Source organism: Lepus europaeus, chromosome 3, assembly GCF_033115175.1.
Source record: "Lepus europaeus isolate LE1 chromosome 3, mLepTim1.pri, whole genome shotgun sequence".
NCBI lineage: Eukaryota > Metazoa > Chordata > Mammalia > Lagomorpha > Leporidae > Lepus > Lepus europaeus.
Genome location: NC_084829.1, coordinates 129,813,842 through 129,829,845, shown reverse-complemented (window position 1 = coordinate 129,829,845; position 16,004 = coordinate 129,813,842). Strand labels below are relative to the sequence as shown.

At 39.1% G+C, this 16,004-nt stretch overlaps 1 protein-coding gene across 1 annotated transcript in view; it reads left to right on the top strand.

Moving 5' to 3' along the window:
- The first annotated feature begins 5,283 nt into the window (after positions 1-5,283).
- The window catches only part of TMEM244 (transmembrane protein 244), a 38,291-nt gene continuing 27,570 nt past the window's right edge, over positions 5,284-16,004 (top strand). Inside the window, exons 1-2 of the mRNA XM_062187265.1 lie at positions 5,284-5,360; positions 6,007-6,094. Coding sequence (XP_062043249.1) covers positions 5,284-5,360; positions 6,007-6,094 — 165 coding nt within the window. The remainder of the gene's footprint in view (positions 5,361-6,006; positions 6,095-16,004) is intronic.

The following is a 16,004-nucleotide window of genomic DNA, read 5'->3' as shown; positions in this document are numbered from 1 at the left end:
TTTTGTCTTTTTTTCCAGGCCCTTATCATGAAGACTGCCTATTTTGTGATCAAAGTATCTTTTTTTAATGTGATTGTTCTCTCTCATTCTGGATCACAAAAATCAAATCCCAAGCATCTTCAGTAAATCAATGAGTTATCTCCTATGTAGTCTTCTATTCTGTTTAACAGTTAAAATATAAACAATATAGAAAATTAAAATTGTACCTAATATGCTGATTTGATCTTTTGAACCTGCTGAAGAACAGTGATAATTTACTTTGAACCAAAATGCAATGTGATTGTCTGTCCTTTGAAGCCTCCACCAGATACCTCTACGTTTTCATCAGTCTCATTCCCATTCTCTAGAAAAGCAGAGGGTTCCTTGGCTTGCTCTCACTTTCTCTGTAAGTTGTGTTTTTCTTCTCTGAAATGCTCAATCCCTCCTTTCTACCACTCTATATATTCCCTTACAATTGAAAATACAGTTTATATTTGAACTTGGGCTCTAACTCTACCATTCAATATTTATTTTTATTCTATGACACTGTATTCAATTTGCTCTAATTTAGACATTTCTTTTCCAACCTTGTTTTAAGTTAATGCTACATATGTACTTTCTCGGACTTTTCTATATCCTCTTAATATTCCTCCGCTCCATAAAGCCTAGTCTAAGACCCAGCATATGGTCAGCTGACTTAAAAGTAGGTCAGATGAGATACAGAAACACCCTGTCTGTAGTTGCAGTTGTTAGCAGCTCTGGTTTAGTTTTATGGGAGGGAATATAAAACCTATCTAATCAGGGCTTAGGTGATTGTAACTAGTCATGCAAACCAATTGTGTTTTGATGCTGTGCCTTTCACATCTAGGGCACCACTCCTTATTCTGACTTCATTTTTCAAGACAAAATTTTTTATTCAACAAATCTGAAACAGTGCAATCAGTATGGGCCTCTGTGTGTGTGTGTGTGTGTGTGTCTTCTCTTATGTGGGCCTAAACCTAAAGGAAATTGTGCTAAGACTATAAATAGAAAAAACATTACCCCAACTTTGAGCATTATTTCCATGGCTCCCTGATGATTTAGTGATCTCCTGTGGAGTACTTTATTTTGATTTCAAAAAGGCAGCAAATAACAGATGTGATGGAAAGGTGCTGAAAGGGAGAAATGGGTTAGAGTGAAACAGTCAAACTACACCCTACCAGGCTTCCAGAGCAAAGTGAGCCATACTAGAATAGCAGAATGCATTACTGGGAAGCTGTTTCACTTCCTGCTGGCACTGAAGACAAAGGGCTTTTACTTTTTTATTTCTCACGGATAATTTGACTTCATTAAAGGAGCACCTTTTTCCTCACTGTATTGTTTAAAATTGTACTGGGAGCATTAAAAGAACTCTTACAGTAAATTAAATGTGGTGGTATTTATCTGAACAGAAAAAAAAGATTTGTGAATTGGGCAGCCCTGAAAATTAGGAAAGGGTCCCCTGTTGTTGTGTAATGGTTAAGCTGCAACTTGGAATGCCCACATGCTATATTGTAGTACCTGGATTTGATCCCTGGCTCCTTCCTAGTGCACCCTGGGAGGCAGCTGGTGATGACTCAAATACTTGGGTTCCTGCTACTAATGTGAGAGACTCAGATGGAGTTCTGGGCTCCTGGCTTTGACCTGGCCTAGGCCCATCTGTTACTAGCATTGGGGGACTGAACAAGTAGATAGCAGATGGATCTCTCTCTTTCTCTCTCTCTCTCTCTCTCTCTCTCTCTCTCTCTCACACACACACACACACACACTCTTCCCTCCTCCCCCTCTCTCCTTTTCCTGTTGCAAATAAATTTAAAATTTTAAAAGAAGAACCAGGAGAGATTGAGATAACTGTACCCAGCAACAAGGCAGGCAGCATTTACATACAAAGAAAGGAAGGGATGGACAGAAACAGTTTGATTATTTGCAGCTTGGCTTTGCTTTATTTGGGCATAGGTTGATGAGTCATTTGCCTTGTGGGCAAGATCTAATCAGTTGGCATCCCGTGATTGCCTGAAGCTCAAGGACCATGATTGGGTGAGACTCAGCTATGTGGTACAAAAACATATTTTAAAATTAGATTGCACTTTGCTTATATATGAAGTTAAGTTTCATTTCAACACATTTAATTTAATAGGAGTTCTCTCATTGACCCACCTGCAAATTCTTAAAATTAAATCTGTACTTGTCCACAATTATCTGTGAAGGTAAAAATCTAAAAAGTTGTGAAAATGATTTTTTATGACCATAGTTGGCAGAGCATTATCTGAACTGAAAGATTTGGTGGCAAAACCAAGTTAACATTAAATTATTTACAGGTTTTTTTTATCCCACTTGTAGTGTGTATTCATATCTTCTGCTGCTCAAATAACGTGCTTGAGTACAGAGGGGTGTTTCAGATCCCATGGGCATGTGATGTAATATGTGGATCCTATTGTGAATCCAGAATTCATAATTTTCTAAAACTGTAAACAGATCTACCCCAACTATTTAGGATTAATGGTTGTGCATTTTTACTGATTTTCTTTCTTTTATCAGAAAGCAATTCTAAATTAGATAGAAAATATCTCTTCCTCTGGTCTGCTTTAACACAAACCAGGAGGAAAAGAAAGCTAGGCATCAGAAGCAATGGGTGGCAGGCCTATTAATGGCTGATCTGTACAGTGATCTGCCCTCAAGGAGACCCAACAGGCCAGTCCACTGCAGTGGCTTTCAAAGTGGTAAGCCTGGGCTTCAGCAGAAGTCAGCTTGTGAAGAGCCCTGGCAGCTCTGCCAAGAGTTGGATCACTGGAAATGGACCTGCCCTGGAGTCGAAGGATGCCCAGGTCAGAGCCACAGATCTTATTGGCTCTAAGCTGAAAAGCCCTTCACTCAGCCCAACTTCCAAAGTGACCACTGCAGCTGAGGGGATGGTCAAGTAGGGTCAGCAACATTGCAGGCAGAACTGTAAATTTCTTGTTAGAGATGCCCCCTGCCTTTACCTGGCCAGCTCTCCTCCCAGGCCAGCCAAGTAATGAAAGTCAACAGAGTGCCTTCCCCTAGGAGGTTCACACCTCCCTTAGGATATACCCCATGTGAAGAGATAGATAGGTCTGGGCCTCTTAACTTACAAGGCCTAAAGCCCACCAGATTATTATCAAGCCCCTTCTATCAGGTTCTATTTGCCTCTCAATCAGAAAACTTCATTGTAGCTTAGACAGCACCTTTCTTAGCTCCTCTAATAATGACTCTGTCCTTTGTTCTAGACTCTGTCTAGCGCACTTGGGCCTCATTCCTTTGTAATCATAACCTCTACGCTACCACCAATGGCTCTACTCCCAACCTGTGTGTACTGATGGTCCTCTTCCCCACTTAATGCTGTATAATTGTTCAAACCTGGTAAATGCCACTCTTAGGATCATTGGTTACTATCCTCACTCTGTCTTTTATGACCTTGTCTAAATATGATCAGAGTCGGCAAACTTGGAAGGCTTCCATAGCCTTGGCAACTCATGACAAGAGCCTAGGGTAATTACTGATGCCATAAACAAGAGTGTCAATTTGTTGGGTCAACAACAGGAGCCACTGTGCACTTGCTCCTCATGTGGGATCTCTGTCCTTAATGTGCTGTACATTTTGATTTAATGCTCTAACTAGTACTCAAACAGTATGTTTCACTTTGTGTTTCTATGTGGGTGCAAACTGTTGAAATTTTTATACTAAATTGATCTTCTGTATATAAAGAGAATTGAAAATGAATCTTGATGCAAATGGAAGGGGAGAGGGAGCGGGAGAGGGGAGGGTTGCGGGTGGGAGGGAAGTTATGGGAGGGGGAAGCCATTGTAATCCATAAGGTGTACACTGGAAATTTATATTCATTAAATAAAATTTAAAAAAAAATAAAAAAAAACTGAGAAAAAAATAATAAAGCTACCTTAGATTTAAAAAAAAAAAGAAAGAAAGAAAGAAAGAAAATATGTCTTCAATACCTTCAAGTTCCTGCATGTCTCTACCAAGAGAGAAATAGCAAAGTTAGGTTTTAACAAAGAAGAATCCTGGATACAAATGATATAGAGGGACTGAAAATATTTTTAAACATGATAAAATGTCATAGCGGAACAATTCAGAACCCAAGAATGCAAAGAGTTTTGTGTATTTTATTTCTTAACTATCATGTGAATATTTGGAATGAAAAAGATACATATGTATGTGTTGTGAATGAAGAATCGCAAAAGTTTAACAGTAAAGACAGTTTTATTCAGGTGAAGAATAGATTTGCAAATCAGGAGCCACAGCTTCAGTTTAGAAACTAGCAGGACTGAGGCTTTTGTAACCAGAAAAGGGGAAGGGGAACGCACAGCTCAGCTCTCTTTGAAGGTAAACAAGTTAGCAAGACACTGGTGGTTGGAAACAGATGCAAATGAGAGTGGTGTTAATACAGACATGATACGTATATAATATAGGTAGCCTATTAATATGTCAGTACATACACCTATGTACTCATTAATACATGCACACGTTACATTGGGTGTTAGCAAACTTGGAAAACAGAATTGGAGCTGCCAAATGTGTGTGTGTGTGTGTGTGTGTAGTGCTCTGCTCTCTGTAGATCACTGTAGCAGCTAACATGCTTTTTGTTGTAAATGTAAGAACATACAATTGCCACCCATATACTCCATTGACCACCTAATTTTTCCAGTGTAATCACATAAAAATTAGTACTTTTCTACATTTTATTCAGCTGAATGATTGGAATAAAATTAGAGTTAGCTGCCAATGTAAAGTTTCACTTTCCTGGGATGGTAGGTTTGGGGTGTTTACTATTTAAATGATTAATTTAGATGGAACCTTGTCTATATGCAAAGTACTTCATATGTGCTAGGAGTGGAGTAAGACAGATACAAGTCCTTTGCTCTGCACCGCGCTCTGACTCCCAGGAAGCACTACTTGCCCTCTTTGGGGAGAAAGGCTGGCCCACTGCTGTTACTAGCAGAGCTTGCCATGGGACTGGGATAATGAACATTTACTGAGACCACCTTCTGTTGAAATCTGAAGCAGACACTGCCAGCTATTAAAGCTACTGATAGGTGAAAGAGTTTTTCTCTATAAGAACTCAAAATGTAAGCAGGAAATAAGGCAAACACACACTGAAGGAATTGTCTAAGGCAAATCAATCAAATCACATCGATAGTGTTATGAATATGCATCCTGAATGTTAACTTTAGTAACATATCAAGGTGACAATGATCAGGCTCTCAGCCTATTAAAGATGCTTCTTCCCCTTTTACTGCACTCTTGCTTTCATGCATGGCATATATTGCAGAATGCATTCATGATGGAAGTTCACAGGGGCATGTGATGGGAAAAGAAGTTTCAAAACACAGGTAACGTCCCATCTAAAGCTGGTGACAGGCAGACGGTGAGCGGATAAATTCCGATAGAGGAAGGATTGTAGAGAAAAGGAGCTCCAATATGGCATCCTGGCCGTTCTTGAATGCATTTCACTGGCTGTGTAAGGGCCATTATTTTAGAGCTTGGGAACCCTTCTGTTTCCTAAGAGAAAGTCAGACTTTGAATGTTTGCGTGCCCTGATGTGAAAGGGACGAAAGGTTTCTTTCTCCAGAAGTCTCCGGCCCTTGGGAATGAAGCAGAGCGGACAGGCTTCGCTTCAGCAGACTGCTGGCAGCATTTTTGGAGACAATCTCAAGACTCCTGACCGAAAATCCGGGCCCCCAGTTTAAGCATGAGACTGTAATCACTCCAAAACCAGGGAGAATTCCAAGACTCTGCCTATCTGCAGCACCGTCTCAAAACAATCAACTCCTCTTTCAAATGTGACCGAACTACCAATGGCATGAGAACTTGGTTGTCTAATAAGGATGTTCATTTTGGCACTCAGCGGCTTACGCATGGCTCACAGATGGCTTCTGTCTCATTCTGTGTAATCCAATCATCCTGCACTGCTGCGTCTCACACTTAGTCTCCAGCAGTAATTGAAAAGCTCACAGTGACAATTGTCTCTTCTTCCAGATGTCGCCGATATAAGGATGTGGCTTTCAGCACCTCCTTGACGTCCTATGTGTACATGGCCCTGCGGGTCAGAGTTGCTCCAACCAAGGTAAAGAGAAAGTCTGCATTGTCTTTCAGTTGCTGCTTAGCACGAGTGTGAGTATGTTCTATGAATGGCCTCTGTAAGTAGGCAGCTCGTTTCACTTTTGGGTGGGGGACCATTCAGAAAACATTCTGTGGTATTGCTTGCATTATACAGTAATGGAGTCGCTATAGAGGTGCCCATGCCGAAGAATGGCTTCTGTAACACTTGAGCAGTGCCTGGTTCAGAGGCCCTATTTCACTCAGAAGCAAGCTCTCTAGTATTAACACCTGCACTTCTGCTATCATTTTCTGAAATCATGACCGTTTGGCCTCACTTTTTTTTTTTTTTTTTGAAGGGGGTGGCTTTTATTTTTGTAGCTTCTAAAAGGTGTGCAAGATTTTAAAGGCTAAGCCCTGAAACATTTTAAGCTGTAGTTTTGTTACTTTCTTTTTCCCCTGAGGCTGGGGTTAATAATTGTGTTTTAGTTTAGTGTAAAAATATCCCTTTAAAAAAAAAATCAAAGAACCTGAAACAAGGAAATATATGCAAAGCCTCAAAGCAGCTGTGTAAATTCATGCAGACTTGGGGTCTGTGAAGACCTAGGCTGAAGCAAAAGACAATCTAGAAAATCAGATTTTTACTTAAAAGTTAAATTACAATTACAAATTAGTGCTACATTCATTGTAGTGAAATATCAGCGTTTCGGGTTTCCTCAAGTGCTTTCTGCTCACTGCAATTATCACCACATATATCATCAGTAAGAAATGTTGAGCATGGGCAAAGCTAAGAAGAAATTTTCTAGATCAGAAAAAACATTATTTCAGGGGAAATATCTTTTAAATTTATTTTTAAGAGGATATTAAACTGTTCATACTTTATCATTTTGGGGTTCAGCTAGCAATGATAACTTTTGGTACAGGGATAAAAATTAAAAGATAATGTCCTTTATCTTAAGTAGCTTACACAAAGAATGGGGACTCTATATTTAGTCTGAGGTTTTGCACACACACACACACACACACACACCCCTTGAACTGGAAGCATCAAGGTAACTGGGGCAATTTTCCACTATTTCAGAACCCCAGACCTTTATGTGTATATACACAGACTTAGAACCTTAAGCCAATAGAGGATATATTCGAAACAGATGAGTTGTTGAAAATTTTAAACTTTCACAGTGCATCCCTGTTAGCCTTTTTTAAGTCTTTACTCACTGTCGTTATTATCAACAACAAGAATTACTGGCATTCTCTTCAATTAATAGTAATAGCGAGATGACCTTCACCCAAAGAAAACTCGAAAACTCCACAAATATTTACTGAGTGCATGAAATGTGCCAGGCATTGGGCTAATTAAACCTCCCCATCTCTACATTTTAAAAGAGAGGAAAGCTGACTCAAGGCAAAGAGTCATGGCCAAAGGCCATTTAATTAATGTGCTGTCTGGACAAACAGCACAAGAACTGGGAAAAAAGCCCAGGTATGAGGACTGCGAAGTTGGTGTTCAGAATACAATGTTTTGTTGATCAGAATACAATATTCTACTCCAGTCGAATACATATTTAATGATTGCATTAAACTTATGTAAACTTTGTTCAGTAAAACAAATGTAGTGTGTAAAAATTTCAGAGGCCAAACAGATTCCTGCTTTCTTGGAGTTGTTCGCTCGAACTGGGGCATTTTATTCATGCAGACACTTTGAGAGGGAATAACTCTCTAAAGCCTGCATCTGTGCTATGTTCCTATATGTCAGAGAGCCAAGATTATGATTTCTCTAAGAATTGTTTAAGGGACTATAAAGCAAGCTTTCCTGTAGGCAGAAGTGGGTCCAGCACTGTGGTGCAGCAGGTTAAAGCCCCGGCTTGCAGCACTGGCGTCCAATATGGGCGCTAGTTCGAGTCCTGACAGCTCCAATTCTGATCCAGCTCCCTGCTCATGTGTCTGAGAAAGCAGCACATGGCCCCAGGAATTTTTTTTAAGATGCTAGGAATATGATGCATGTTCTCAACATGACTCCTATGAAATTTTACAGATGAATAGAATAAAACTCAGAACATAACTAGCCAATTGCATATATGTGCCAATGAGGAACTGGAAGGGAAACCTCTGTATATCTGACCATAGGGACCACAGTTCTTTATTATTGAATTATGGTTCTCACTGGAGTGAGCTTTCATTATTTTTTTCTTTCCTATGTATTTGTTAAATATCTACCAAGAGTTCAGTATTGTTTTGGAGGCTGGAGAATCAAACATGAATAAATTAGTATCTCTGCCTTTGAGAGGTTGGAGAAATGCATCTCTCCACGAATACGTGTGCTGTAACACAGGTGTGATCAAATTTATAAGACATACACGCAATTACTATGAAAGCAAAAGTTTTTAAAAGGAGGAATTTATTCTACTTTGGAGTGAGGGGCGGAGTGGGAAGATGACATATGAGGTAGAATAAACAACTGTCTGCTCTGGAAAGAAGAGTAAGCTGCTGTAGGTGATAGGAGCACTCTGCTTTGCAAAATCACACCAGGGCTTCCAGATTCACCAAATAGATGGAGATGGTTATTACAGGAACAAGGCCAAGATTTCACAGGGGAATTCAAAGATTGTGCACCAGGGGTCTTCAAAACATTCGAAGAGAGGGGTTTACTGGTGTAGCAGGTTAAGCTGCTGCTTGTGATGCTGGTATTCCGAATTGGAGTCCGCTGTGTACTTCCAATGCAGCTCCACAAAGAGAAAGAAGGATTAGTCCTAAAGCTTGTATATTAGACTAGTTAATGGACAATCCCAGCAGCTTTCACAGAAAGGCCAAGAACAAGGCAAGGATACCCACTAACTCCACTACTCTTGCAAAATATTCTGGAGGTGCTAGTCAATTCATTCAGATTGGAATAAACAAAAGAGCTATAAGAATTGAAATAGAAGGCATGAAACTGTCTCTGTTTACAGATAATATCATAGTGTATCTGAAAAATTGAACAGAATCAATAATAGTAACACAAATAATAAGCATTCAGAAAGATAATAGACTATTAGTTAAAATACAAAAATCAGAAACCTTTCTACCCATAAACAATAGCTAGTTAAATGATGTAATAGAAAATAAGACTTCAGTTATATTTGTAGAAAAAGAAATTTAATAAACTTAACCAGAAGTATATAAAATCTATATGAGGAAAAATTAAAATATTGCTGAAAGATACAAACACAGATTGGATAAGTTTGGAGATTTTTCTTACTTTTGGATCATATGAGTAAACATTTTAAAGCCATCTTTTATTCTCATCTTACTAATACATTTAACATAATCCCAATAAAAATAACACAGCTGTTTTATGGGACTAGCTAAGTAGATTTTGAAGTTTGTAGGGAAAAATAAAAACTAACACAGCCATGAAAACTTGAAAAAGAAGAGAAATAAGGGGTGCCTAGCCATACCAGGTACTTTTAATCAAATTTATGGAAATATAAGTGATATATTTACTTATATTTATTTATATATTTATTTAAATATAAGTGAAATATAAGTGATAGCATTTTCCCCCCGTAACTACCCTCCCACCCACAAATCATCCCTACTCCTACTCCCTCTCCCATCCCATTCTTCATTAAGATTCATTTTTAATTATCTTTATATACAGAAGATCAACTTAGTACATACTAAGTAAAGATTTCAACACATTGCACCCACACAGACACATAAAGTATAAAGTACTATTTGAATACTAGTTTTATTGTTAATTCACATAGTACAGCACATTAAGGACAAAGATCCTACATGGAGAGTAACTGCACAGTGACTCCTGTTGTTGATTTAACAATTGACAATCTTATTTATGACATCAGTAATCATCAAGGCTCTTGTCATGAGTTTGCAAGGCTATAGAAGCCTCTTGAGTTCACAAACTCTGACCTTATTTAGACAAGGCCATAATCAAAGTGGAACTTCTCTCCTCCCTTCAGAGAACATTACCTCCTCCTTTGATGGACCGTTCTTTCTACTGGGATCTCACTCACAGAGATCTTTCATTAGGTCATTTTTGTCACAGTGTCTTGGTTTTCTATGCCTGAGAAACTCTCATGGGCTTTTTAGCCAGATCTGAATGCCTTAAGGACTGATTCTGAGGCCAGAGTGCTGTTTAGGGAATTTGTCATTCTATGAGTCTGCTGTGTATCCCGCTTACCATGTTGGGTCATTCTCTCCTTTTTAATTCTATCAATTATAATCATACACATTTGATATGTATAATTTGATAAGTTTGAACCTAGGCTTGTACCATCACTGTAAGCAAGGGGATAGATATATCCTTCACCTCCAGAAGTTTCCTTGTGCCTCTCCCCCTCTCCATTCATGGCTTTTTGTGATAGAACATGTAACGTGAGCTCTACTCTCTTAACAAATGCCTCTACCAGATAAAATACACTATAAAACTTCCATTGTAGAAGTGTTTTTGACCCATGAATAGATAGAAAAGCAGAGAGATCAATGGAGAAAATAGCTCACAAACGTGCATATGGAAAGTCAGTAAAGAAGAAAATTATATCTTGGGTTGTGAGAGAGTAAGAAAGAAGGAAGAAAGCAGGGGGTGGAGATATGTGGAAAGAATGCAAACAGTGTGTTGTAAATGCTCAGACTGGTCAAATTTGTCATGATTTCAGCATCAACAAGAAACATGATGCTGGGTTGAATATTTGGGCTAGCAATTGAGGTGCCAGTTAGAACGTCAACATCCTACGTTGAAGTCCCTGAATTTGAGTCTCAATTCCACTACCAATTCTGGCTTTCTGGGATGTAGCAGGAGATGGCTCAAGTACTTAGGTCTTTGCCACCCACAGGAGAGACATGGTTTGAGTTCTCAGCTCCCAGTTTTGACCTTGCTGTTGCTGGCATTCAAGGACTAAACAAGCAAATGGGAACAATCTCTATCCCTCTCTCTCCCCACTCTAAGAATCATGATGTTGGGCCAGCGCTGTGGCTCAACAGGCTAATCCTCTGCCTAGTGGCGCCGGCACACTGGGTTCTAGTCCCGGTTGGGGCACTGGATTCTGTCCCGGTTGCCCCTCTTCCAGGCCAGCTCTCTGCTGTGGCCCGGGAGTGCAGTGGAGGATGGCCCAAGTGCTTGGGCCCTGCACCCCATGGGAGACCAGGAGAAGCACCTGGCACCTGCCTTCAGATCAGCGCGGTGCGCCGGCCGCAGCACACCAGCCGCGGCGGCCATTGGAGGGTGAACCAATGGCAAAGGAAGACCTTTCTCTCTGTCTCTGTCTCTCTCACTGTCCACTCTGCCTGTCCAAAAAAAAAAAAAAAAAAAAAGAAGAAGCATGATGTTAATGGATTATGATACACAGAAAATAAAAAGACCATAGCTTATAAAATAAATGAATACATAATAAATATATAAAATAATACGAGGATAAAAAGGAAAGATTCTGTATGCAAGATTGCCTTCTAAAATGTAGAAAGGAAAATTAGAATAATAAAGTTATCAATTTATAAAACCAATGTAAATAGTTGGTTCAGAAAAGAAATATCAATGGATGTTAAAATCACTGCGTAGTGAGTTTTGGGGGAACAGGATATTCACACTGTCTCAAGAATTACCCCACGTATTAATTTTAAAGGATGAGCAGTACAATTGAAATAGAGATCAGGCAGACATCACCTTTGCCAAGTAACCAAACTGACCACCATTCATAATTACACACTATCATATTAATACATTGCCTCGTGAGATACAGCAAGAAATACACAAGATTTTCTCTGTAGAATTCTTCCCCAACGAATTTCATAATGAGTAAACCATCAGACAGATTCCAAGTATGACATGAAAGATAAATACAGCCAAACATAATGTTTAAAAGTTCGATTGAGTCTAAAGTTGATTCTAGAATTGTCAGATTTTGAGGCTAATTGGGAAGATTTGAATATGGACACAATATAAATAATATTTCACAACCATGAAGAATTTCTTGTATATGAAAACAGCTTTATGGTTATATAAGAGAATGTGCTTGATAAAATGAAATTTTGGAAAAACACTTGTTAAGTTCTTTGGAAGTTTTTTCTTTACTTTCTACCAGTGAGAAATAAATATTATAACTTTGCACTACTTTTATACATTGTGCCTTTCATCTTTACACCAAGAATGTCTTTACATTTCAAGCCATTGAAAGGGGGAAATAAATATTAACATAAAAATATATTTGTGTGTGAAACACTAAATCTTCTACTATAATATCTTGTGGATTAATGTTAACTTACCACCCCATGACTTCTGGTTAGCTTCTGAAATATTGCTATCTGGTAGTCTCAATTGAAGAGGTTCTCAGATATTTCAAAAATTATTGTTGAAACCATACTAGGCCGGCGCTGTGGCTTAACAGGCTAAACCTCTGCCTTGTGGCGCCAGCACACAGGGTTCTAGTCCCAGTTGGGGCGCCGGATTCTATCCCGGTTGCCCCTCTTCCAGGCCAGCTCTCTGCTATGGCCCGGGAAGGCAGTGGAGGATGGCCCAAGTCCTTGGGCCCTGCACCCGCATGGGAGACCAAGAGAAGTACCTGGCTCCTGGCTTCGGATCAGCATGATGCGCTGGCCGCAGCGGCCATTGGAGGGTGAACCAAGGGCAAAAAGGAAGACCTTTCTCTCTGTCTCTCTCTGTCTCTCACTATCCACTCTGCCTGTCAAAAAAAAAAAAAAAAAAAAAAAGAAAAGAAAAGAAAAGAAAGAAAACCATACTAAAGACGTTGTTAATGATCAACTGAAACAGTGGTGAAGTGAGTTTTATTCAAATCATGCAAAACTAAGGAAGCATCACTACTCATACATGGATAAAATATAAGAATCTGCAAAGCTCAGTAACCTAAACATAGTCAGAAGAGCACCCGTGATCTAGAGCTCTGTATTCTTGTGTTGTCCCCCCACTCCGTGGAGAAATGTGTAGACCCTCAGGCTGGGATGGCTGACACTGGCTTCAGGATGTGACTGTGACTGCCTAGATGCAAACCTGGCAAACTCCAGGTGCTTGTGTAAGCACTGCAAGATGGAGAGGGCGACTCCCCCCAGTTTTTGAGAACAGGTTTTGCAAATATTTTGTTTCTGTTTGCCAAGAAGTGTTTGTGTACATGGCACAATTTAAGTAGGACTTGCTGCTGTTGCAAAAATACAACAACAAAATAACTCATCTTTTTCTTCCATAAGAAATGTATAAAATTCAGTAAAGTTGAAAGGTAATGTCTGTGATTTCAGCATTGAAAGACAAACAACATGGGCAGTTGCTTGCCCTAGCATTGAAGTTGCAGGTGAGGAGACCAAGTCCCATATTCGAATGTCCAGGTTTAACACCCTGCTCTGGCTCCTGCCACCAGCGTCCTGTTCATGCAGATCCTGGAGGTGATGGCTCGGGCAGCTGATTTCTTGCCATCCAGGGAGGAAGCTGTATAGTGTTCCTGGCTTCTTTGTTCCAGCCTAGGACCAGCCATTGCAGACATTTGTGAAGTAAAGCAGTGGATGTAAGGTCTCTTTCTCAAACACATAAATAAAATTTTAAAAAATATAAAAACAAATACCATTAGGCTTTTATATTTCCTTCTAGATTTATATTTTTTTAGCTGCTGAACTGAGGATAATGGAGAGAAACATAGAGCCCCCACTTATCTCTACAAGCTACAGATGTTGACCAGGATAATCTGATGATTATTTAATAGCAATTTAATTTATGATTGTTGAATAACGGTTCTGGGTCTGAGAAGTATGATTATGAGTGGTTTTCATTTTTTTATTTTATGTTTTTATGTTTTCCAAACTTTCTACAATAGCTATTAGTTCAGTAGTTAGATTTGTTTATATTTTTACCTTTGTATTAATTATTTCTAGGACTGAATTAATAAACATTTATGACAGTCATATGCTGTATAGTGATGTTTCAGTCCATGACAAACAAATTATCATTACAGTGGTTGTTCCACAGCATTATAATTGAGCTAAAAAATTCCTGTTGCCTAGTGATGTCATAGCTGTCATAGTGCCGTGGGGCAATGCATTCCCACATGTTTGTTGTTACATCACCTGCTGGTGTAAACAGACCCACTGTACTTCCAGTCCTAGAAAAGAATAGCACATGCAATTAGGTATGGGACATACCACTTGATAACGAAATGGCTGTGCTCCTGAGATATGTACTTACTATACTGTATATTTTATATTATAGAATGTATTTGTATTAATAAAAAAAAGTCAGTTAACTGTGAGGCAGCCTGAGGCAAGTCCTTTAGGAGAAAGAAAGCTCTGGCTACCATAGATGACAGCTCCATGCATGACCTTCCAGTGGGACATGATGTGGAAGTGGAAGACAGTGAAAGTGAAGATTTCCAACCCTGTGTAGGCCTAGCCTAATGTGTGAGTTTGTATCTTAGTTTCACCAAAAAATATTTTAAAGTAAAAAGAGAAAATTTAGTTTTAAAGTATAAAAAAGCCTATGGAACAAATGTGTGAAGAAAAATATTTTTGTAGTGTTGTACAAGGAGTTTGTGTGTTAAGCTGCTATAATAAAAGAATATAAAAATTTTAAAAATTAAAAGTTTATGAAATAAAAAGTATAGTAAGTTAAGGTTAATTTATCATTGAAGAATTTTTTAATAAATATGGTGTAGCCCAAGTGTTCACTATGTATAAAGTCTACAGTAATAGCCCAGGTCTTCATCACCACTAACTCACTGACCCACCCACAGAAACTTCCAACCCTGCAAGCTCCATTCATAGTAAGTGCCCTATATAAGTATATCATTTTTTAATCTTTTATATTATATTTTCCCATTCCTTTTCTATGCTTGGATACATGAGAACTTACCATGTAACATGCTGTACAAGTTTGTAGCCTAGAAACCATAGGCTACAAGTATACTCTACAGCCTGGATATGTGATAGCCTGTATCACCCAAGTTTGTGTAAGTACACTCTCTGATGTTCATACAGCAGTTATGTTCATACCCAGCAGTTTCTCAGAACATATCCCCATTGTTGCACAATGCTGACTGTATTTCATAACAGAGGCATTTGATCTCCTAATTATTTTATTTTTGTTTATTATATTTCATTCAAAAAGGGGGGACACAGAGAGAGAGAGAAATATCTTCCACTCGTTGGTTCATTCCCCCAGTGCCTGACATTGTAGCCAGGGCTGGGCTGTACTGAAACCAGAGACTGGAACTCAATCCAGGCATCCCACATGGGTGGCAGGAATCCACATACATGATCAGTCATAAGCCCCCACTTACCTCTAATCCAAGCTCTCCCATATGGGCTGCAGGTGTCTCTAGGAATATCTTAATTGCTTCTGTGGATGCCCACCCCACCTAATTATTTCAGACTTTTTTGAACTTTATGGGTTGGGAGGGAATTGTAAAGTTGTGAATTGACTAAAAACTAGTAACCAGTAGCTGAAAATTGGAAAAATAATTTCCCCTTACCTCCTGGAATTACTTCAATCCTTATAGCTAATGCCATCATATCCATTTTATCAAAGCCTGTATCTGAACTTGCTTTTTCTGCTGTTTGCCTCACTATTAGCTTAACAGCAGCCAATAGGCCAGGGGTCTGCCAATTACTTTGTTTGTTTCTGCATTTTCTGGGTACTACCCCTTACCTTAGCAGTTTTTATATGGTTTATTTTCCATAGATCCGTATATTTTATTTGAGATGAACTCTGATATGGATTCTGCTGTTTGCTTTGGGGAACATTTAACTAGAAGATCATTCTCCACACACCAGTGAGCTGTCCTTTGGCACCGGTTGCCAGAGCGCCAACTAACATGGTGCCACCCAGCAGAATGTGATGGACTTTTCCAATCAGATTCTCATTTCCTGTGTATTTGCACAAGTGAGGGAGTCCATTAGTTGGTGTTAAAGTTGGAGGAAGAAACAAAAAGAAAGATAGAGACTGG